The sequence below is a fragment of the Xenopus laevis genome, chromosome 8L (assembly GCF_017654675.1).
Source record: "Xenopus laevis strain J_2021 chromosome 8L, Xenopus_laevis_v10.1, whole genome shotgun sequence".
Lineage (NCBI taxonomy): Eukaryota > Metazoa > Chordata > Amphibia > Anura > Pipidae > Xenopus > Xenopus laevis.
This window is the reverse complement of record NC_054385.1, coordinates 55,275,838-55,300,493: the sequence shown is the minus strand read 5'-3', so window position 1 is coordinate 55,300,493 and position 24,656 is coordinate 55,275,838. Positions and strand designations below refer to the sequence as shown.

Genomic DNA, 24,656 nt, shown 5'->3' with positions numbered 1-24,656 from the left:
CATGTATTATAGACACACACAGCCTTGCTAAGCACAAATATGTGTTCACTTAAACAATATTGTTGCCAGTATTTTCTAGTATTCTCATAGCTGCTAGTAGTAGATGCTGGGCATCTCTATTTTCACTAGAAGAAGATAACTATATGGTAAGATGCTAACAGTTTCGCTTGGAGCAAGCAGGAACTTAGACTTTCTATTCAAGCAATGTAAATTTCAATTTTATTTCTATTATACCATGTTCTATATTGAGTATTGTATAAAGGATATCGATTTCTCGCTAGCTTGCAACTAACACAGCCATGGCACTGCACAAAATAGCAGCTAAATGTATATTGTTAACCACACATATTTGCAAAGATCAGCACCCTTTCATTGTGCCCGTGGCATCACCCCAACCTTCTGCTTAGTGTTTCCATCAAATCTTGATGGTTAACCCGTTCTTCATTCATTCTATCAGACAAAAGTTAGCGTGTTTATTGCTGGGATATTGCAGCTGCCCCTAGACATAGTCATTTAGGGTAATAAAGAGCTTATTCCAATGTCCTCAGTCAGTAACTGTAAGTGTAAAGCATGAATAGGATTACATTGGCTGAATAAAATGCATAGTAACTTTTATTGTAAGTATCCCTCATATAACTGCTTCTAACCCCTAGCTTCTTCTGTCATTCAACAAAAGGTGTTATATACAGTATTATTTGGCCTATTCCTAACAATATACAGTATGCATACATATATATATATATATATTTTTTTTTTTTTTTTGCAGTGCCTTCAAAGCATGTCATCCGAAAATCAAGAGCTTTTTCTTTGCTACTGATTGTCTTGAAGAAATGAATAGGTAAGTTTAATTAAAATGGGTACTCAAATGTATACGCCAAAGAGGTGCACCTCTCCCTCTATGCTGTGCTCCCTCTGTACAGGGGTACAGGCCAACTCAATTGCTCATCCATGCTGTGTACTGAGCCTTGTTACAGAATTCCAATCCTTATGTGGCAGACAATGTAGAATATATACTCAGGGAATAGCTTTTATGCTTATGGGTTTCATTTTAATCCATGCCAAACTGCATATTCCTTGGCAACAAGTGGCATGGAAATATCAAATCAGCCTGGCAAGCAAATGTTAAAATACTTGTTTACTGATGCAAATGTACTAATGTGTCTGTGCATGATCATTTCTTGCCATCCAATATTTTGAGAGGCATGGCTTAGCCAAAATATATTATAGTGTAATAAATAAAATATATTAGTGTAATCATCTTGTTATATGCAGAAATCTTGCATATTCACAATCTGTATTTCAAAAATCCCTATCAGTATAAGGTACAGTTCAATAGTAATTAATTAAGCTTAACATTTATTCAATTTTGTTAGAATTAAAAAACAATTAAGGAAGATGGCATGTTTTTTTTTGTGTGTCCAAATGTATGGAGCAGATTTATCAAGGGTCCGATATGAAAATTCTAATTTTGAGCTAATTTTAGTGTACTTCGACTAGGAAATAGTCCAAATTCAGTTAAAATTTGAAAAAAATTCGGATATTGAAATTTATCATGTATTGTCTCTTTTTGACTTCGACTATTCGCCATCTAAAACCTGCCAAATTGCTTTTTTAGCCTATGGGGGACCTCCTAGAACTTATTTGGGCCATTTGGTGGACTCTGAAAAATTTTAGTTTTTTTTGGAAAATCCTTAGATTTGCAAATGCAAATTAGGAGTGGGGAGGGAAATCGCGTGACTTTTTGTCGTAAAACAAGTAAATTTGCATATGCAAATTAGGGTTCGGATTTGGTTCGGTATTCGGCCAAATCTTTCGCAAAGGATTCGGGGGTTCGGCCGAATCCAAAATAGTGGATTTGGTGCATCCCTATCATTTACATGGAGTATGATGACACTTTGGAGAATAATAACATGTTTGGGTGGTTACCCAGACACCTGGTGATGGTAGCTGGAATTCTATGAATCCTTCATTCAAATCTGAGTCAGAGCACGCATGACTACACACTCTTAAATAGTTTCTGACTTTGACTAACATCAACAGATGCAATATCAAGGTACAACTGTGATCTGTCATGTGTGATTTTTCTCCAGCTGCACTCACATGGAAAAGATAGATGTGTATAACACTTCAAGGGCCATTTTATCCCTAACGTTTTTCAGGTGAAATTTGTATATATGCTTGGCAAATATCTATAACTCTTCCTTTGAGTTTATTCTTATTTCTACATATTTTAGATGTTGGGATCAATGTAGAAAAATGCAAATGAAACACTATAATGTCACATATCATATTTTGCATAAATCAAGACTAGGGGGTATATTTATCAAAGAGTGAAGTTAGAGATCACCACAGTTCGCTATAATGAAATACCGCCTCTCTCCATTTATTTCTATGGTATTTTTAAAGGCGTATTTATCAGAGAGTGATAAATACGCCTTTAAAAATGGAGAGGCAGTATTTCACGCTAGCGGACTGTGGTGATCTCTAACTTCACTCTTTGATAAATATACCCCATGGCCTCTTACAGCCCATCACAGAACCTGACACAGAGGAGCCACTCTTACAACAATTCGATGGAGATAGTGGTAAATGAAATAGGTGTCATATAGACCTGTGGTGAGAATAAGAAAGTTTGGGGCTCGCTAGGAGATCCTCTGATACTACAGCACCTAATCCTACCCTGGTTTTACTGAGCAGATCAAGAACTTGTAAATCACATTCTCTCTTTGTCAGATAAAAGAAGACGAGTCAGCAAAACAAATACACGCTTTCTCCCAGTGAACTTCTTACTATGTACAGTATGCACAGTGATTTTTTTGGCTACACAGGAAAGGTGATTTGTGGTATACCGCACTGGTTCCTCTAAGAACCTCTGAAGGCAATAAGTGTTCTGACTAATGCTTTTTCCAGTAGTAATTCCCCTTTCTATAAATACTGAATATAAAAACATTCAGAACTAAGAGGATTCAGCAATAAGTCATCTGTGCAGAACATTTCAGCTAGTGCTTTTGGAGAATAAGGGATTTCTTGATGAATATATTAACTTTAAAAGACAAATACTGTACCAGCTCAGTTACTACAAGAAACGACATTGGAAAAATATGGGGCCCTGGACAATAAATGCCTACCCATGCCAAGCTCAGAGCATATGTAAGATTTATTAAAACATTTTAGTATACAAGCAGGAAAAACTGACCCTGGGCTTCTGCTTTTAGGATTAAAGTGGTGTGTTAACAATCAACATGTGTATTGCTCACACAGTTGGGATGTTGATTTTTCCTGCTGTGGCACCTTACGGGAGGTTTGGGACAGAGTTTGCTTATCAAAATGAATGCGCTTATGTCAGTTTGTCGAGTTTAAACAAAACCAAGCATGTTCACACTGATAAATAAATAATTCTATGAGCATGAACTTTTTTCTTGTCTTTTTTTTTTCTATTAGAATCAAATTGGGAGCAGAATCAGTAAATACTATTAGTGAGCATGTCGGAGACCTCTAGTGACCAAACAGAGGTAAAACCACAATCTCAATAATTTCTCCAAAACATGCTATTAAGTAAAAAAATATATTTTATTCACATCAGTAGTTAAAAAACATGTATAGTATTCCCTCTAACGCCTAACGCGTTTCATGCTTACCCAGCACTTAGTCATAGGCAGAATATTCTGCCTATGACTAAGTGCTGGGTAAGCATGAAACGCGTTAGGCGTTAGAGGGAATACTATACATGTTTTTTAACTACTGATGTGAATAAAATATATTTTTTTACTTAATAGCATGTTTTGGAGAAATTATTGAGATTGTGTTTTTTTTTTCTAGTCATCTAGACTTTGTTAAAATGCTGAAATGCAATTAGAACAATTAGCATCATGTTTTATTTTTGGCAGACTTAAAGATCCTCCATGGATTTTCTTTTATTAAAATAGAATTGCCACTGGGCACTTGTTTTATCAGCATAGTCTCGAAAAATGGATTTTGATGCCAATGTTTTTAATAAGCCAGTATTTTTTTTCCGAAAAGGCAGAAATCCTAACTACACATACAATATGCTGTTTTTGCAGATAAGGAATTCACAGCCATCCAGAAAACAGCTTCCGCTACATAGCGTATTTTCATTTTCTAACTGCTATACTGACCTGTACTGCATAATCAAGAAAATATATGAGCTCTTTCAGTCTATGTGTACAGATAAAATACAAAATATAACTATGCAGTTAATGTTTATTCTGTATATGTGATATGTAAATATGTTATGGCAAAATAACCCATTACTTTGTTTTTAATTACAGCAAATGTCACGGCTTTAATATTTCAAAAGAAAATGTATGGTTATATTATACTTGTGATACTCATTATTTCCCTTGAATTTTTTATGACTTATGGTATGCTTCATTTTTTTTTAAATTGTATTATTTATCCATCCATAGTCCTTTTGTAAGACTATGTAATATTATTAATAAAAATAATATTATATTCCTTACTCCTCTTACAACGGTTATGGTTCTTTTGAGCAAGCAAGAATCCTTATCAACAAGTGTATAGTAAAATGATTATACATTGAATAGTAAATCAATGGATTGTTAAGACAATTAAACAATTACAATTAAACTAGAACAATTACACCAAAACAATATTTACAATATTTACATTTACAAATGTTTGATATAGTCTACATTGTTGTTACCAGTACTGTTGCCTCATCTGTCCCAGGCTGTTTTGTCTTCATCTCCTGGGATATACCCCTGCACTTTAATTTACAGAAAGGTGCAATGTTTCGGGGATAACCCCTTTGTCAAGCATGATAACCCCTTTGTCAAATTAAAGTGCAAGGGATATCCCTGCGTGTATCTGCCTTTAAGTGCAAGTGGAATTCTTTCTTTACGTTTGAATTTCAGGGTGCCGATCCCTCCTTCACTGTGCACCAGGCGCCCAGGATTGAAGGCCAGGGTGTGGAACGGTTCTTCCCTTCTTGTCTTCATCTCCCCCATAGCTCCCAAAACACATACATCTAACATAAGTAAATGGCAAACCCAAAATGGCTATTTCTTACACTTTATGACTTTAAACCATTAAATAGATCTGGAGTTTGATGTTCAGGTCATTTAGGAATTGTAGGGTATATATTAGAGCTGAATAGTTCTACTCTTTTCCAAAGCTAAGGAAGTTTAATTAAAGTGTCTAGAAATGCCTCTGAGAAAATGCCACATTCTATATTTTATTATGTTCCTCTATCGTTGTGACAAATGCTGTGCAAGGCAGACAGGCATGCTCTCTTACCTTTTGGCGAGCCATTTTCCATAGCTGATGTATGCCTCCCATGCGAGGCTTGTTGTATTGTCAGACATACATGTTCTAGCAACAGGATGTTTTTTTTGTGGTGTCCACTTTGCTGTTTAAAATTACCCTTGCTCCCTAATACACTACAGAAGCCTGCTTCTAATACCCAGCTTCTGCACAAGCAGAAGTGTCTCACATGGCCTGTTTCTGGTCATTAATATTGCCGCCCATCTGGCCTTTTGTCTGTCCTTGACTATATTTTGCCCTGATCCTTGTCTTTGCCTTGTTTACTCTGGTAGTCACTCTAAAGTATTCAGGCTCCCTGTCAGTTTCACAACCAAAAAAGACTGGTGTTAGCAGGGGTTCTCCCTGTTTCACAAAAAAGCAAGACCACCTCAGCCCAGGATTCCAAATAAACAAGACTGTTATGTGCTTGTTGTTTCAAGTTCTGAGGATGATTTTAGTACTAACAGACCATAGTAGAATGCAGAGCAGTATTATTTTGATCTCAGTTGTTTAGTTTAATTGCCTTGGGCCACATTATATCGAAATCATCCATGATTCTAGTCATTAACTGATTATACAAGCTTACTGCCACCTAGGATATTGGTCAATAGAAATAGTCTGGCCAAAGGGATGGAATCAACACCAGGTACAAGCTGGCCCCAACCAATTTCAGGGGCCTATTAAGTTTCACTTATGCAGTTAAGTGATTGTAATTCTGTGACAATGAGAGCCCAAGACAATTTCTACCCCGAAGACTAGATATCCATTTCTGCCCTGCAGTGTCGGACTGGCCCACCAGGTGTCAGTGGGCCCTCATGCTGATAAACATTTGGCCTATTTCATGGCCAAATGTATACAAAGAGGCTAAATAGATGGAATAATATATTATAGTATGTAAAGAAAAGAGACTAGGAGAATAGAGGTTGAGTGAGGAGAGGAAGAATAATAGTACTGAGAGTGGGCCCCTGGTCTGAGGTTTTTGGGTGGCCCCTGTTGTCCCAGTCCGACACTGCTGCCCTGTAATATCTAGAAAAAGCTATGAGATATGGGGTTCACTGATATTTGCCATACCTAGAGCGCCATCTTTGCAACTGTAGTAGCTACAGTCTCCCATCAAATTCTTTCATAAATTCATGAAGCCATACAAAGAATACATGCACCATTCATGATCTTGAGTTGTCATTTTAAAAAGATGTCAAGCCAAAAATGAACATCTTAAAATTCAAAGCATTTTCAGACTACAGAAACATTGAATAGGAAAGCAAAGCTCCTGCGGCCATGACTCAAGCCATCTTTCAATGCCTTGCACACTTTTGTTGTTCTTGTATGCAGGTCTGTTAATCACGCAACATGAAATGCATTGTGAGCATTGGAATCTTGGCTGGAGGACGGCTGACTACTTATTAGGACTAAGTCACTCTCCCCAAATTTGAGTCCTTGTTCAGATACTATGTTTCAATACTCAAAGACTATGAATTACGGTATGACTGGTTCACTGAGCAGAATATAAGTGATAATTCAGACAGCAGTTGTGAGACAATAAACAGATTGTTTGCACTGTATTGGTAACACTAACACTGTGTCCATTTAATTTAACAGGAATGATGCATTGTTTTTAAAGTGGATATATGATAGAAATCCAGATGACAGATATAGAAGAGTTAGAGGTCAAGCTCACCGGCTGGAAGTTGAAGTGTTTATATGCAGCAGGTGCATTCACTTATCCCCTTGGCTAGACTTCTGACTATACTGGACTCAATATCAGTGACCATGGTCTGATCATAAATTCCAGACACATTCTCTATTCACCTGCAAACACAAAATGCTGCATGATGTTTCATCTTAAGCTGATTTAATTATTTTGTTACAGTGAGTGGGAAAAATGTGTTCATAGATAATAAACCGTTATGCCGTCTAATTAAAATTTCCAGTAAGTGTAAGAAATAATCTAGACAAATAGCCCAAATTGCTACGGTTCATTTCTCAACTGTTATGCTTTCTAAGGCTCATTCATCTGTAGCTAGCTTAACACATTTAAGAATTATTACATCAAACAAAATCAACAGAATTATGGCATATTATCAAATCAGGAGGAAATCTCATTTAATCCGAGTGTGTTTATGCTTTACAGATACTGAGGTTAAAGCTTTAATAGGGGGAAAAAAAAGAATGTAGTTCACCATCATACTGCTAATAGGGCTTTGGGCTACATTGGCTAAGCTCTCTTCTCCCATAAGAATGGTCTCTTAGAGCAAAAACAACCTCCACAAAGATAAATCAGTTTTCTTTATTGCAAAATTAAGGAAACAATTATGTTGACCTTATTTAATGTTGTTCATGTAAGAATTCTTAGGGGTAATTCATGTTAGAATTAACTTTATGGATGACAGTGATATTCTAACAATCAAATTTTCTTTTTTCACAAATTATATTTTTTCTCTGAAAAATTGTGTTTTTTAAAAATCTCTCAAACTCTAAAAAGTTGAGATTTATAAAGTGTAAAAACCACGAAAAACTCTAATACAAAACTTCTCCAAGTAAAAGCAGTCGAGGTCCCATAGAAGTCAATGAGAGTTGTGCTGATCCTATTGGACCTTTTTTTTTTTGACCATTCATTTGTAACCATTTTTTAACCATTTGTAGAGGTTAGAGATATTCATTATGTTTTAACACATGGTACAGCTGGTTTTTTTCTGTTCACATGTTTTATATTTGGATTTTTTCATAACTTCCATGATATTCATAGTTTTAGAGAAATAGAGTTTAATTGTTGTTTCAAAAAGCTCTAATACCGCTAAAATCTGACCTTTAATAAATGGGACTCCCTGACAGTGCTGGCCAACTTGTAAAATGATTTCACCTAGAACCTAAATGAAGACATTCTTGAGGGTCAAATATTATAATGGGGATGTCCAGGGGGTCGGACTGGCAAAGTCGGGGCCCACCGGGTTCTGAACCTCGGGGGCCCTCTGCGCATGCGCAAAAGCTTGTGCGCCTGTGTGAATGGTAGATGCACTGCGCGCATGACAGGTCCACCCCGCACATGGGCGAACGTCCAGCCCACCATGCTCATGCGCGAACGGGGAGTTTACTTTTTTTCCATTCGGGGGGCCAATCTAGGACCGGGTCTGGGCCCAAGAGTGCCGGGGCCCACCGGGTTTTTTCCCGGTTTCCCGCCGGCCCAGTACGACACTGGGCATGTCATAAAAAGAAACTTATGGATCATGTGCAAATATGCCTTGGAGGCCCACATACGAGTTATGGCCTCCAGTTGTACAGCACTATTCTTAGACAGTTTGTAATAGGGTTTTCTTTTTTTGTGTTTTTTTTTAATAATTATACCTTTTTATTCAGTAGCTCTCCAGTTGTTACTGACTTATAGACTACAAGCAGATTAAACATTTGAAAGAGTTTGAGCAGTAGAGAAATGTCCTCAAAGTGTCTACATGACCTATATGGTATGGGCTATGCATTTATCAGAATGTTAGAATTAGGTGATTTATTAGGATATGGACAACTTTTAAAGTTGAATATTAGGATTAGATTTCATTGTTATTCTTTTTGTTATTGCATATCTTTCTTTTCAGGCCTTCTGCTGTTCATGCTCCATTCTGACTGGTTGCTGAGCTGCTGTCTGATTGGTAGGGTATATGATCCATAGCAACCAGATAGTGGTTCAAATTCAAGCAGAAAATGCTTTTAAATACTTTTTAATACTAAACACTAATTGCAGATCGCCCTGGAAAACTACTCTCTACATCAAACTAAAAGTTACAATAAAATTGGATTGCCCCTTTAAAGAAAACAGCTCCCAGTTTAACTTGGTCATAAATATAAATAATACTTTATAAAACAGCATATTCTGACTTTTGAAGCATTTTTATTTTTACCCACTTGGTAAAAAAAAAAACGCTGCCCGAAGCATTCTTCTTCACAAAAGAGAAATTTTAAGCATTACCGCTAATGCTAAATCTCCAAACACAAATTATTGATTAAGTTATCAATTTGATGTGGCTGTATCTTTGAATTCGTCTATATGTTTCTTTCATAAATAATTATCTCGGCGAAATAGAGGCATATTGCCTTTGCTGTATACAGTTCTTGTGCTCAAAACAACGAGGAAGTCAATAGCATTAGAGGAACTGGCTTCAAATAGAATCCTGTTTATTAGTATGTGAGAGGCAAAGTTGTGCTTTCAGACACATCTGTGCTGTACAGAACTCTAATGCCAAACATCTACATGGCAAAGAACTTTTTCCATATATAAAAAGTCAGATAACAGTTTGGTTCACATATAAAGGGAACATTCCAGTGGGAAAAGGTTCTTGTCTGATGATGTCTTCACCAAACTGTATATGCTTATTAACAGAGCATGCATTCTGCCACTAAGTGGATAATGCAGTGAACACTATCAGCAGGGAAATGTATTGAATAGTACTGAAAGCAGTCCTTTCAGCTTTCAGATAAACTACAATACCTTTTACATGATATCTCCTTAGGTGCAAGGGTCAAGGGCATATTAATGAATAGGCTACCCTTTAATTATTAGTTTTCTTTAAAAATGTGTTTTTATCTGCATTGCTGGGCATGGGTCCATTCAGGATGGTTGCTTGGTACCTGCTGGAAGAAGATTAGGCAGCCAGACAAGGCAAGGCACGTACGTACATGGCATGCACCTGATCTCTCTAATATGCATTGGGTCTGGTGCGCCAGTGACATCACTGACAAGTGGCAAACCTGAAACATCTTAGAAGAGATTGGGGTATGCCACGCACGCAATTTGCTATTTGTTTTTAACACCTTTCGTCCTGCTTTGCTTGGGCCTAAACTTCTACAAATGAAGGTTGATGCTCACTTAGAGGCCTGGATCATTAATTATCTAAACAGTAGGCCCCAATATGTAAGAAAGTCAGGTATTATGTCTGACTCTGTACATTGTAGTACGGGTATACCACAGGGGACAGTTTTATCTCCTTTTCTGTTTACACTATTTACTTCTGATTTTAGGTATTCTTCGCAATTATGTCACCTACTAAAGTTTTCAGACGACTCTGTAATTGTGGCCATTATCACAGGGGGACAGGATGCTGAATATAGAAGTGTAATTGAAAGTTTTGGTGTGCTGCAAACTGACTACATTTAAATGTGGCCAAAACTAAGGAGTTAGTAGTGGACTTTAGAAAATTGAGAACTGATCTTCAACCAGTCTGTATAAATGGGGTTGTTGTAGATGTGGTAGAGGAATATAAATACCTGGGTATTTTTATTGATAATAGGTTGGACTGTGCCAAAAACACAGAGGTACTCTATAGGAAGGGCATGAGTAGACTTTTCTGAAGATCATTCAATGTTTGCAAGGAGATGATGCTAATGTTCTATCATTCTGTGGTAGCTAACACAACATGGTTGCTGAGAAACCAAGTGTGTAGCAAATGTCCATTTCTTACAAAATGATGAGTTGCCAAATCATACCTTTAATTAATGATGCTTACCTACAGATGGGCTGCATAAAACCCATACTTAGTAAAAAAATCCAACTCTACCACCAAGACAATCGTCAGGTCTAGGTCTAGGACTAAATGAAAAGCCTCCATTGGAAAAGGAAGTAGTAGTGGCCATGTAATAGCAAGAGGGTTAAAGAATCTGGAGCTCATGAGACTATGAACTTCAGTGATGGTAATGGTGCAAAAGGCCATAGAATAGGAAAAAGAGTGCCTGATTATGAGGTAAAATAGTAACAGTGGGACCAGGGTTTGGGAAACATATCCAGTGCCAAGTAACAGTAATAAGTAAATTGAGAAGGTGTGACCTAAATGTTAAACTGAAATGTGAATTGAACCAGTCTCCATAACAAGGATTCCTGAGTCCCCAGCCTCTCCAATCAATTAGCTTGGTGTCCGCAAAAGAGGTCGGCAACTCTCCAACATACATAGAAGCAAAAAATTCACCAGACACTCAACAGCAAATGAAGCGGGTGGACCCCTGCGTGTTTATTCAAGTCTTGTGACGTTTCGGGGGCGGACCCCTTCGTCAGACATGATGCCCCGCTTCATTTGCTGTTGAGTGTCTGGTGAATTTTTCGCTTCTATGTAAATTGAAAAAAAAACAGTCTCCACCATGCACAATTATTTACAAGTTCATATATATCTAGAGTTAATCTACTGCTGCTGTTTAGTGTTTCCCATAGACCACTTAGGGCTGAAAATAACAGGCTCAGCAGCCAGTGCCATGGTTAATCTTTCAAATAATTACTGTTGCCATAATATCCATTTAAAAATGTCTACTGATAGGACAACGTTGTAATGCAGTTCAGTAACGAGTTCCTTTTAACACAACATGGTTGCTGAGAAACCAAGTGTGTAGCATATGTCCAGTTCTTACAAAATGATGAGTTGCCAAATCATACCTTTAATTAATGATGCTTACCTACTGACGGGTTGCATAGGTCACAACATGGCACTGCTTTATTCTTGACATTGCAGTAATTAAAGAGATGGGCTGGCAGCTTATAAGTTTGATAGGTCACACTGACATTGCTTTCTCAACAAGAAAGAGCAGGCAGTTTGTTAAATCCACCAGTGGTGCCAACAACTTAGCATTTATAGTGCTGACTGTTCTTTTGAAATAAGTTGATTACTCAACTGATTAGTAAAGGTAGAGTCAGGGGTATGTCCCCAAACAATGTGCTGGTTTTGGAACAACATCTTTATTCCACTAAGATTATAAGATCTATGAGCAGGACCTCCTTCCTCTCATGTCTATTAAGGAATATTGTGCATATTTATATTTATTAGAATGTTAGCTCCTCGACTGTGCTATTAATGTACTGTAAACATGTGTAGTGATGCATATACAAATTGCACTATATAAATAAATATAAGCATACATAAAAGAAACCTAAAAACCAAAGTGCTATTTGTCAACGCACTTTAGAGAAATGATGCCACTGATACCACGTGCCTAGGAAGCCATAAGATTTTTCGATGTTAACGATGCCCTGACCCTATAGCAGAGATGCCAAACGTGAGCCCGTCCAGCAGTTCTTGTTATACAATTTCCAGCATCTGCCATTCTGGGGATCCTGAGGGCCACTCTTCAACAACAGTTGATGGAAATTCATGTTATCCTTAGAAAATGAAGAATATTAAGTCATGATCAGTAAGGAAGCATTTAAGCAGCTTTGACAAAGGAAATATATATATATATATATATATATTCTCCCTTTTATTTTACCAGCAACATAATGTTCTTGCTGAGCATTCACAACACAAAAAGGAAAAATTGTGAGAGCACTCCATGGCTAAATAAAAATGTACTAAAATACATTGGAAGTGCTACTGATCTGGCCAAATTAACTACAGACATAGAAAAAAAGAAGAAAAATTGATCAATGCACATTCCCTGGGCCCCTGTCATATCAGTAATCTATGCAGATGCATGTATTTACAAAGACAGGGGGTTTTTTAGTTACAAAATTATGATCATAAGATTGATAAGCCACCATACCACGTCAAGGTAAAACCCATATGGCGGTCCCTAACTATTTACCTCTGGTCATAATTTCAAATGCTAAAGCCTCCCGGCATAAGAGCATTACCTGAAAAATAAGGTCTCCCGACCTGGGCATTGGTTTTCATCATAGGGCTTAGTCCTCCCCCGCCATTAGCTTTCAAAGGGGAGAGATAACCTAGACCCCAGCATTGGTTCCATGAGATTAATCCTCCCCCGCTTGCGGCTTTTAAGAGAGAGAAACTGCCCAGACCAACACCCATTTCCAAAGGCATTGTTACACCATTTAAAGAGACAGGTATGGGGGTGCTACAACCACATGGAAGCCTGGCCTGCAGCATAGCTGCTGAACTTCCAAACAGAATAAATCTGCTACAATACAAAATACAAAAAGGAAAAATTGTGAGAGCACTCCATGGCTAAATAAAAATGTACTAAAATACATTGGAAGTGCTACTGATCTGGCCAAATTAACTACAGACATAGAAAAAAAGAAGAAAAATTGATCAATGCACATTCCCTGGGCCCCTGTCATATCAGTAATCTATGCAGATGAGCATTCACAACCAATCCTGTTGCAAAAATTAAATGGTATTGATATGAGCAACCCAAAGCATGTAATTCGGTTGGCATAACTGGGAGCCCCGAACCTGCTTAAAGCAGCCATACCTGGGACATAAGGGCAAAGCCTAATTATAGTGGAGTACATATAGATGCAAATATGGTAATAAACTGCATTTTGATTGAGCACTCTTCTACTTCCATCTAGTGATCAGTTGATCAGAAATAAGCTCCGTGGTCTCATCTATCACCAGTGGCTTCATGGCATTGGAAAAACTATAGATAAAAAAATTCAAGGAAGACTTTAGTCAATGACTATAGAAGAGAGACCCTAGAACAGTTGCCTCTGTTTTGCCTTATAAAGTAAACATTAAGGGAAGAGCATTATTATACTGCGCAACTGATTTTGGAGCAATGGTTCACTGCTGGAGACCCAAAACCCTTACATTTCTAATTTCTTGTTAACAATATGAAGGGCGTGTAATAGGTAATTTTCCATTTTATGTGACACTGACATCTTGTGGAAGAAGATGGTAATACTGAACTTGCAACACTTTTAGAAGAGCGTGTAATTAAATTGCAGAGGCTTGGCAGATGTGGGCCCTGAAACATCATTTATAACTCTAAACACAGCTGGGTTTTGTCGCCCCTTAGCTTCGCTAGCCTTTTGTGATGTATTTTTAATTATGATGTTGTACCATTCTTCTGTAATAAACTAAAAGGTGCTTGAAGGGTGTTCTGTGGGTATTCTTGACTGCACCACTGGGGACGCTTTGTTGGGAACTGCGTATACATATTTAGGGAACTGCGTATACATATTTAATAATCTTGTGCACAGTGTTTAACAATACTACATAGTGGCTAAGAACACATCTACTTCTAAATGAGGTTCCATGTGTGACCACCCATGACTAGGGTCCTTTTGGGTAAAAATTCCTTGTATGGCACAGTGCTGCTCAACTTGTAAAGTCGAAATGAAATGTTGGATTGTAACACAAGCAAAACTGCTGCTTTTGATCTTGCACCATCCTTCTTAAATAAACTAGAAGGCTTAGCTCACTAATTTGTAAGCAGGTACATTAGGGGGCAGATTTATCAAAGGTCGAAGTGAATTTTCGAATTAAAAAACTTCGAATTTCTAAGTAATTTTTGGGTACTTCAACCGTCGAATAGGCCAAATTCGACTTTGATTTAAATTGAAAACCCTTCGAAAACTGGACCACTCGAAAATCAAAGTACTGTCTCTTTAAAAATACTTCAACTTCAACACTTCGCCACCTTAAACCTGATGAATTGCTGTTTAGCCTATGGGGGACCTCCTAGAACCTAGAGGCTTTTGGGCAAGTTTTGAGAAGACAACATTTTTTTTTGAAAAATCATTCGAATTGTTTCAATTCGAAGGGTTCAATCTTTCAATCATAGGATTTTACTTAGATCATACTTTGATCGAATACGGCCGTTTTCGCTGGAAAAATTACTTCGACTATCGAAGTACTCAAATTCGATGGTCAAATTTCCAAGTTTTTTTACTTCCAAATTTGATCCTTGATAAATATGCCCTTCGATGTGAGCTATATTCATAGATGCATTTTCCACTTTTTCCAAATTGATGCTGGGAGTGTCCAATAATCACAAGCCATGGTGATGTGAATTTTAATTTGTGCTTGTGGCTCTAATAAATACGCATGTGATTTCCAGGAAGTGGCTACTGATTCATGTTACATTTCTAGTTTCACTGTGTAATTGTCTGTATCATTTTTTTTTTCTTTTAGGTGGATGAACCGTTTAGGCCTTGCAGCAATTGGTTACACTCCAGATGAAAAGGATACCAGGCCAAATGAAGGTAAAAGCAATTTGTGTCAGGCCACAAACACATCCTCATAAAAGCATGTATGGCAAAAAGAATCAAGTGGGCTACACATTGAAAACTTTGTAAAGATCATAAAAAAATTATTTCCTGCCACAAAAAAATTGTGATCTAATGCTAATATACATTATGGGAGAACTCCCTCTTGCAAAGCACTGCATCTTACTTCTGACATGGCCAGACATCAGTAATGCTTAAAATGAGAGGATTGATACGGTGCTGATGTGTTCCTATATCCAAGTATAGCATTTAAGGCATTGATCACTGTGTGGCTTTGAGACTAAATGGTCCATTTACAAAGGGCTCCATGCTTTAAGTTCTTTTTGCATTAAAAATCCAGTGAGTTGAAGACAGCACTATCAGGCTCAAGGAAGGCTTGTACTTAAAGTGATACTGGCACTAAAAAACTACTTTTTAAAATATGAATGTACATTAAAAGTTACTTAGGTCATGTTGCTGAGAGGTTTGCTTTTGTAAGTAATTGTTAGTTGAAGTTTCAAAACCTGACTGTTTTGCCAACCTGACTGTCCCATCTCAGCCTGTCAGAGATTCTAATGCTAACGGACTCCTGCTGCACAAATATGGCAGCCCCTTATACAGGAACATGGGGCATCAGACAGGTCATGTAAAAGCATTGGGCAAATACTTTATGGCAAAGTTATAAATTGCTTTCAAAGGCAATATTATGATCAATGTTAAAAAGAGTTTAATTTCTTGTGTCAGTATCGCTTTAATGTCTACCATAAAAAGCACTCCACCCTAGCACAAGGGCCTCGTGTTGGAACAAGCAGAAAAAGCTTGTGCCTTTGTCAGTAAACCATTAATAAGGGACTTCTCTTACTACTCCGTAGTCTTTACTACTACCATTGGGTTACTGTTTAGCTCATCTTCAGACTTATTTACCATTGGTACAATATGCTCCCCACTCCATGGCCTGAATGAAAATATCTGGTGTACTTTGTGGCATCAGGTACAGGGCTCCCTAGTAACTTTAATCCACCAGCGATTAGTTCTGGAGTATCTGGGCTCTCAAAGTTGCCTATTCATGTCTGGGCAAAACCTTTTCACACATTTGTATTAGTAAAAGCCATTGCTCAACATATAACAATATTTAGACAGAGTTTATCATATTCAGTTTTTGTCTATTAGTACACAAACTTCCTCTGAATTATGCAATTGAGGTTTACATAACTAATAATTATTTAATAATTATTTCTTATTAGCAGATTATTGGAGTGAAAGCGACCAGGATGACATTGATGGCTCAATGACCTTAAGGCAGGAAGCTCCATCAACAGTGAGTAACACATAATAAAAAAATACCATTGGTAGGGTAGAAGAGCAATTGTGTCCCAGGAAGTATAGTCTTAGATAAATTCAGAGCTGGAGGTGATACAGCAATTAAGTAAACATGGTTCCTTTTGGATAATCCATAATCTTTGTAGATTTGTAGCAAGATAACTCAAATAACCAGCTCCAGCACAAACAAAATCTTACAAAGGAGTACGGCAAAAATCCTTTATGTATAGAAACAGTATTTGTGTTAGAAATAGTATGCTCTAATACGACTTCTAGGCAAAGGTTGGGCCTCCAAAATAATTAATTAGATCGGTCAGTCAAAAACTGACTCCTGCATAAAGAGAGAATGAAGAGAGACAGATGCTGAGAGTTGGAATAGTGAAAATAACTTTAACAACAGTGAAGCATTTAGAAACCGTAAAAGAAACAGTAAATACTTTTTACTTGATTATATTTAGAAAGTATATTATTTCAGTGAGATGAAGCTTAAACAGTATAACATTTTCAATTTTGCAATAGTTTTCCTTTAACCCAAAAGGTTTTCTCTTTTTCGATTCACAACGTTTGTAAAATGTTCATTCAGATTAATTCGTCCAGTCCATTTCCTGAGCCAAAGCATGGGCGCCATTTTTCAAGTGAGTCAACATATTCCCACTCTTCTGCTGAAGATTCAAGACAGGATGCCACTGGAAGTACACATTCTTCTGGGTGCAGGCCCAGTTACAGGGAAAGACGCTCTTGGCAAGATCTAATTGAAACACCTTTAACCAGTTCAGGACTTCACTTTCTGCAGACTGTACCTTCTGATGGAGAATATATAGCAGGGCAAACGGGAATGTCCCCAGAAAGAAGGAGACAAGCCACACTTCCAGTTCAAAGGCGCCACAATAACGAAAGAGATGGACCTTTCCCTCTAACAGAATGTCCTAGGGGGCATACATCTCACGCTAGGACACAAAAGCAACGCAGCCAAAGCCTGCCAAGGAACAGGGACGTTAAAATTAAGAGTCGTGGAAAGAACACAGACCAGCTTGAAGAGAAATCTGAAGATGAACTTTCAAAAAGGACTCATAGCAATTCTGATAAAGAAGGTAATGTGTTTCTAAATGCAACATTCAAAATATTTGTTCAACTTTATCAATTATTGAGTACTCCAATAATTGCTGTAATGTCAATAATTAATATTGGAGTCCCTGCTCTCTAAGGTGTACACCATCAAATACCTTGTTTATCAAAAACAGAATTGGCAGCACAATCATACATTTTAAGATAATGATTTTATTTTTAATGACATGATCACAACAAAGTCTTGGATTGGATTTGGTCCTTTTTTTCAGGTTAAAGTGCTGTTGCAAAGTTGGCTAAACTGGGAGAAATTGATTAGCATGGGCAATGTCAGGGACAGCTGACCTGGGGTAAGAAAGAAATGACTAAACCGGCAGAAATTAGATATCTAAACTCATCTAATAATATTATTAAAATATTATAAAATAATAATTATTAAATTAAATTTAAATATAAGGAACATATGGGTTATTGAAATTTAGGGATGATGTAGCTGAAAAATTTTTTTTTTAATTTTACAAGGCCTAAACTTGGGTAATAGAATCAGGGGGGACATTTATAGTATAGTATTTATAGCATAGTAAGTGATCTGTTCACATACTGTAGGAAGCTCACACAATTGATCACTAACAATGTTTCATAAAAAAAACAATATCTAAAAAATGGCAACCTGTCTATAGCAGAGTTTCTTAATTATTAAAAATTTGTGGATCTCATTTATAAAATGGCAGTTACTTATAAGAACCAATCGGTGAATGGCTTTTTTTCAGTGAGCTACCAGTTGAACAATATCAAGTGTTTGATTGGTTGCTATGGGTAATTGGCAAGATGAAAATTTGCCCAGTGTTTTTAAATTAGCCCCAATGCAGTTCAAGCACTATATTCTTCGTATTTTGTGAGATATGCATTTAAAGATGCTTCATAAGCTCCTAAGCTTCTCTTTTTAGAGTGGTATAGAATTAATAGCGTTGGTTAAAAAAATAGTGCCAAATGGCTCATGCTTGTCCTAAAGGACATCTATGCTAGAGACAAATAGATTTACTAGGAAGCCCTTGACACTCCATCAGTCTTACAATAATAATGCTTCAAGAGAAGTAGCATTGTAAGATAAATGCCACTGAAGTACACTTGGCTGTCTTTGCAGATCTCTGGAGCCAAGAAAAACAAAATACTGATTTGATTAAAAGGAAATGCCTGGCTGGACTCAGTTCAGTTATTATGAGGTAGAATTATCTAAGACTAGGGGGCAGATTTATCAGATGTCGAGGTGAAGTTTTTGTGTACTTCGACTAGGGAATAGTCAAACTTTGATTAGAATTTGAAAAAACTTCAAAATTCGAAGGTCGAATTTTTATGAAGTACTGTCTCTTTAAAACTTCGACTTCAGCCCTTAATAAACCTGCCCCTTAATGTCAGGTATTTAGCATGCAGTATGGAATGTAGAATGCTTTGAAAAACATTTTACAGTTAAGATTATTGTATTCACATAGCAAATGTGAACCCTACTGCCCAATTTAAACTTGAATGACAGCCATATGTTTACATAGCTTTAAAAAAAACTTAAGTATAACTCCTGAAGCTTAACACTTTAGACCTTAAGCTGGTGATCAGTAGATCTCAAACTCAAGTCAACAAACAGCTTGTCTAAATCACCCTCCTGTTTTATGCTTTTCATTCAGATATTTATTTTGATAAGGTTACATAAGAAATGGGTGTTTGTTAAATATAACCTTGTTCATTTTCTCATAAATCAGTATTTAAGTAATATTTTCCATGGAACAGAATGCTAACTATGCTATTATGGATATAGATCATAATGGGACAACAACACTAAAGCAGACCTCACATTAGTAAAGTATGGACACTCCTGTTCTACAATATAGAAAGCAACTTTGAAGTATGAAAAGCACAAGCTATTTCTTTTTCAGAAAGCAAGAAAGAAAACAGGTCTAGCACTGATGGGCTTCAAGAGCTCTACAAAACTTTGGAACAAGCCAGCCTTTCCGCGTTTGGGGAACAACGGCTTTCGACCAAACAGGAGTTCAGGCGGTCTTTTGTAAAACGGTGTAATGATCCAGTCATGAATGAAAAGTGCCATCGAATTAGAGTCTTGAAAAGCACTTTAAAGGTATAAAAAGACTTTATAATTGTACACTTTTGAAAAACTGCTGACGGTTAGTAATTTCAGAAAGAATGTTACAATCTATACAATTAAATGGTAGTTGAGTTTAAAGCAAGACAACCGTAACCACAGGCTAACTTAAATCAGCAACTTAAAGCAAAATAAATCCTACATAACTTCACAAAAATGATATACCAGTCTTTGCATTAATATTATACTGCATTTTTTCTATTCTTGAATTTTAAATTAATATTCCCTGGGTTGATATTCCACAGCATATGTTTTAAAAATATCATGGGGTAGTTTTACAAAATTTCAAAATGGATAATAATTAGAATAGTCTTTGGGGCAGATTTACTAAGGGTCGAATTTCGAAGTTAAAAAAACTTCAAAATTCGACCCTCGATTTTTACCGTATTCAAACGATCGAATGATCAAATAGAAATTGTACAATCGAATGATTAAATAGTTAGAATCGAACGATTCAAACGATTTTTAGCGATCGATCAAAGGATTGCACTTCGGTAGCGTTAATTTGGCGAAGTATGAAGTCGAAGTTTTTTTTAAAGAGACAGTACTTCGATTATCGAATGGTCGAATATTCGAACGATTTTTACTTCGAATCGAAGTCAAAGTAAATTCGAAGTCGTAGTATCCTATTCGATGGTCGAAGTATTCAAAAAATTACTTCGAAATTCGAACTTTGTAAACTTCGAAAATTCACTCAAGCTTAGTAAATCTGTCCCTTTGTGTGTGTTTAAGAATCATAGTAATCATTCTTAGTTTTAATTCTGCAAAAAAAAGACAATATTTTTTTTCCTGCTAGTCAGATTTTGACCATACCAGCTTCTTCTTAAACTGTCATTTTCTAATTATATGTTCTTTCCTTGGCGTCTTAGGCAAAAGAAGGGGAACTTACAGTCATTAGCTCTCTGCTAGAAGACCCACACTTGTCAGCTAAGAGATTTAAAGATTGGAAGCAAAAAAACTTAGAGTTTTTCTTGGACATCTGTGAGTACAGCGGAACCCTGAAACCTCAGAACGGTGCCTCTGAACTTGCAACTTCAGCGCCCCTAGTGGCACATACACATTCATTTATTGAAACGCACGTCTGACCAGTAGCAGCACCATGAACAATAAATTTGCTAGGTGCCACCAGAAAAACACTGTAATCTTTGTATATAATGTAATCAAGTATATTGTACATAGACTGGATAAGAGAATAGTGCCACAGGATGCCTATGACATTGCATGAAAAATCAGTATTATTATTATTTCCTAAGTTATTTTTCCTGTATGTACAAAGATCTGCATATATGTCGAATTACTGTACCAGGGAGGGCCAATGCTACTGTTCAAGTACCTCCCTAAAATATTTTATATATCTAGATACAGTGCTATTATCAGGGAGTGCCGGAGTACACCACTGACTATGGGCAAGGAAAATCCAATTGTATTTCTGCTCAGTTAGTCGTGGTGGGGCCTGGTCACTCCTTTCTTGCACCAGGCATGAGGGTTTCTGCAAGGGACCCTGTTTAGATATGCAATCACTCTCTGGCTTTTTTTCCTGTATCTATGTATATGAAATGCAAAATGGCATACAGTAGTATTAATTAATTTTGCAATACTATAACTGATAACATTTTTACAGTATTGCCCATGCCCTTTGGGTGCCAGAGGTGTTTTGGATTACAGAACCTTTCTGGTTTAGAATTCAGACAGCTTTTTTCGTCACTATAATCATTACACTTTTTTGTAGACTTCTAAAATATCTCTAGGAGTTGAAAGAGGTCCCAGACAAAGAGGAATGGCTCAGCCCCTTAGTGCCTTAAGATGTGTCTTGTGCATCCTGCAAACAGCAGCTTTCTTGATCTATGTGATGTGTGTTGGGCTTAGATCCAACTTCCAGGGAAGGCTTTCAACTCTTATTGAACTGTTTAAGGGATGCTCCAACTTAAGGTGGCTTTCAGTCAGCTCGGAAAGTCTGTTTTGAAGTGCTAGATGTCTTTGCAGGATTATCAATCTCTCCACTGTGAATTTAATGCCACTATCCTGTGACTTAAGAAACTAACTGATGTTGTCTTGAAGTTTGGATGGGAATTCAACCAGGCAGGGGTGTTCTCCATAAAGGAAGAGCAACGTGAACTGTATTCCTAATGAAAACGAGCTTATAGTGCAAACACAGAGCTAGGAAAAAAGGAAACAAGGTGAACTATCCAATACGTATAATGGCAGTAGGTGCTGTTCACTTGGTTCTTCCAGCTAATAGATAGCATAAAATCAAATGTTTGTGGGTCAGAACTGTCTCCAGTTAATTGTTAATTTCTTCTCTCCAAGCATGTATCATTGTGATAAGCCCTATATTTGAAGGTGAGCAGTCACAGACTGTAGTAGGTGTTTAATAAATCATGTGTCACAAATAGATTTAATGGATTTATACTTATAGTTTATGAGAGATCATATTTGCTAGCGTGCTTTCTCAAGCTAGCATTTTCCCTGCTGCACACAACTGAATCATATTCAATAACAATTTGTTCATATGGTACAACCTAGTGCTCCTGATATAAGGCTGAGCACCAGAGCATGAGTGACTTGTTCAAAGAAAAGTTAGGTTCCATTTTATTCATAAAACATTAACTATATTAAAAAATCTATAAGATACAAATAATAAAGCCTATTTTTAAAACAGGTTTGTTTCATATCCTCTACAGCATGGAATTTTCTTTTGTCACAATGACAGTTTGCCTTCAACAGAATATAAGCCTGTAATGATCTCAACTGTCTGTAGCATTATGCCATTTCTACTAATCATATGCTGTAATCCAAGATTTTCACTTTTGTTTATGGAATCCAGTTAAAGATGTGATGACACTGCAGATGACAATATGAAATTGTTTTACAAAACGCAAATCTTGTTTTTATCTAATCAAAACAGACTGTGCTCAAACAAGATTTTTTTTCCCAAAAGAAATAGTTTGCTCAACCAATTCAATCAATTGAAAGGTATCATTTCTAAACAAGGAAGATGATGTTACTTGTTTAGTTCGGTATGGTAACGTTTATTAAAAAGGGAGGTGATGCATGCAAAAGTAGAAAATTTCTGAAAAAAAAACCAGTAATATAAAATGTGTTGAGGCAACATGTTTCTAAACAATGTCAAAAGCTCCAAGACAAAACATTTCCTGTTATTCCCTTTATGAATTATTAAAGTGTTAACTAGGCAAATTCCTAAAAAATATATAATGATCATTGCCAAACATGAAACTACACAAACCCCACATGCTGAATACCCAAAAGAGAACACATTACTTTCTTAGGCATCATCTTTTGGATGCATCCAGGTATTAGAGACTCTATTTACTGCACCACTGATCCATGAGATTTCTATCATGATGTTTTTCTGGTAGCTGAAACAGTGTTCATAGATGCTCTTTATAAATGTGCATAGTACAAGGACCTTCTGTTTTTGTACAGCACCCCCCCCCCACTCTTTTCATGGGTTTTAAAGGAGATTGCTAAATTGTACACATTTCAATGCATTAAAGGCGTTTAAGTTAACCTTTAGTATATTATAGAATGACCTATTTATAGCAACTTTTCAATTGATTTTAATTTTTTTTTTATATAGTTTTCCTTTTCCATCTTATTCCAACTTTTGCTCTGTGAGTCTACAGTTTCATTGTTTTTGACACTTTTTATTACTTACTCTTTATTACTTACTCTTACTATTCAAGCCCCTACTATTTATATTCCTGTCTCTTATTCAAGATACTTCCTGGCTGCAGAGAAATTTGACCGTATCAACCAGACACCTGGTGAAATTGCAGACTGGAAAGAAGCTGAACAAAATAGTAGATAATTGAAAAAAACACAAATTGCTAATTGTCTCAGAATATTACTGTCTGCATAAAGTTAAGATGAACTACCCCTTTAAGCGGGTGTAAGGCACACTAAAGGCCAAGCCAAGTCAGACCAAAAAGTTAAAAGGAAAAAAAATTTACTTAATTGAACAATCATCTCAAGCCTTACGTATTTTGTGTCTATGCAACACTTAATTATAGAGCCTATGATTCAAGTGTCGCATAAAACATGCTTAGAACAGTAGCTACCAAATAAGAGCACTCAATAGGAAAACAAATCAGAAGCAAATATAGAAGTCACTAGTCCTTGCTTCTAGATCCTGAGAAAAACAGCTTATTAATCATAAACGTATACAAAATGTTTGTATAAGGGTATTCAGAAACCATGGGGCCCATATAGAAATCTCTTAAAATGTGTGGTTTTCTGATTTTTTTAATATGACTCTTTATTTTGAATTGTTTTTCTAACATTCATGTTCAGCATTTAATTTGTTACCTTCTCTATGGAGCAGTTCTTTTTAAGGGGTGGTTGCAGACATCATAAACTGTGCTGAACTGATATGTTCGTTGATACATTTCTTAACTTCAGCAGTACCGAGCACAGCACCAATCATCTAAAAAAATCATCATTTCTTTCGGTGTACTGTGTAAAAACAACTGCAACTGTCCCTTTAAATGGTTTTTATATTGCCTTTTAGAAAGTACAATAAGGGGCCTATTTATCATTCTATAAATAAACGGCAGCCAAATACAGCACCCATCACTATCAATGCCAGGCTCGTTTTCTGCATAGTGTTTTTCTTACTGCCTGTATTTACCTAAATATTTCCCAATAACTTTAATGAGTTACACCATAAATATAGTGTAATATATATACTGTATAAAATACCTCAGTTGGCCAGTATAAAAGAAAATACACTGTTATATAAATTCACAATTTATTTTACACTGCTTTTTTTTTTTTGAAAGGTAAGTTTTATTTCCTTTTGAACACAAATAATCATACATACTTTACAAACAGTTGAGCAGACTGACGCAAGTAAGGTACACAAAGTGGGTGTAAAACATAAGTTGACTCTGTGCATATTAG

At 36.5% G+C, this 24,656-nt stretch overlaps 1 protein-coding gene across 3 annotated transcripts in view; it reads left to right on the top strand.

Moving 5' to 3' along the window:
• The window catches only part of LOC108698914 (connector enhancer of kinase suppressor of ras 2-like), a 306,790-nt gene extending 282,496 nt beyond the window's left edge, over nucleotides 1-24,294 (top strand). For 2 of the 3 annotated variants that reach the window (XM_041572777.1, XM_041572775.1), the window contains exons 19-24: nucleotides 767-838; nucleotides 15,126-15,196; nucleotides 16,444-16,517; nucleotides 17,103-17,610; nucleotides 19,513-19,712; nucleotides 20,606-24,294. In XM_041572777.1, coding sequence (XP_041428711.1) covers nucleotides 767-838; nucleotides 15,126-15,196; nucleotides 16,444-16,517; nucleotides 17,103-17,610; nucleotides 19,513-19,712; nucleotides 20,606-20,821 — 1,141 coding nt within the window. In that variant the 3' untranslated portion in view covers nucleotides 20,822-24,294. The remainder of the gene's footprint in view (nucleotides 1-766; nucleotides 839-15,125; nucleotides 15,197-16,443; nucleotides 16,518-17,102; nucleotides 17,611-19,512; nucleotides 19,713-20,605) is intronic. The other variant, XM_041572776.1, reaches the window with a different exon arrangement.
• The last annotated feature ends 362 nt before the right edge of the window (nucleotides 24,295-24,656 follow it).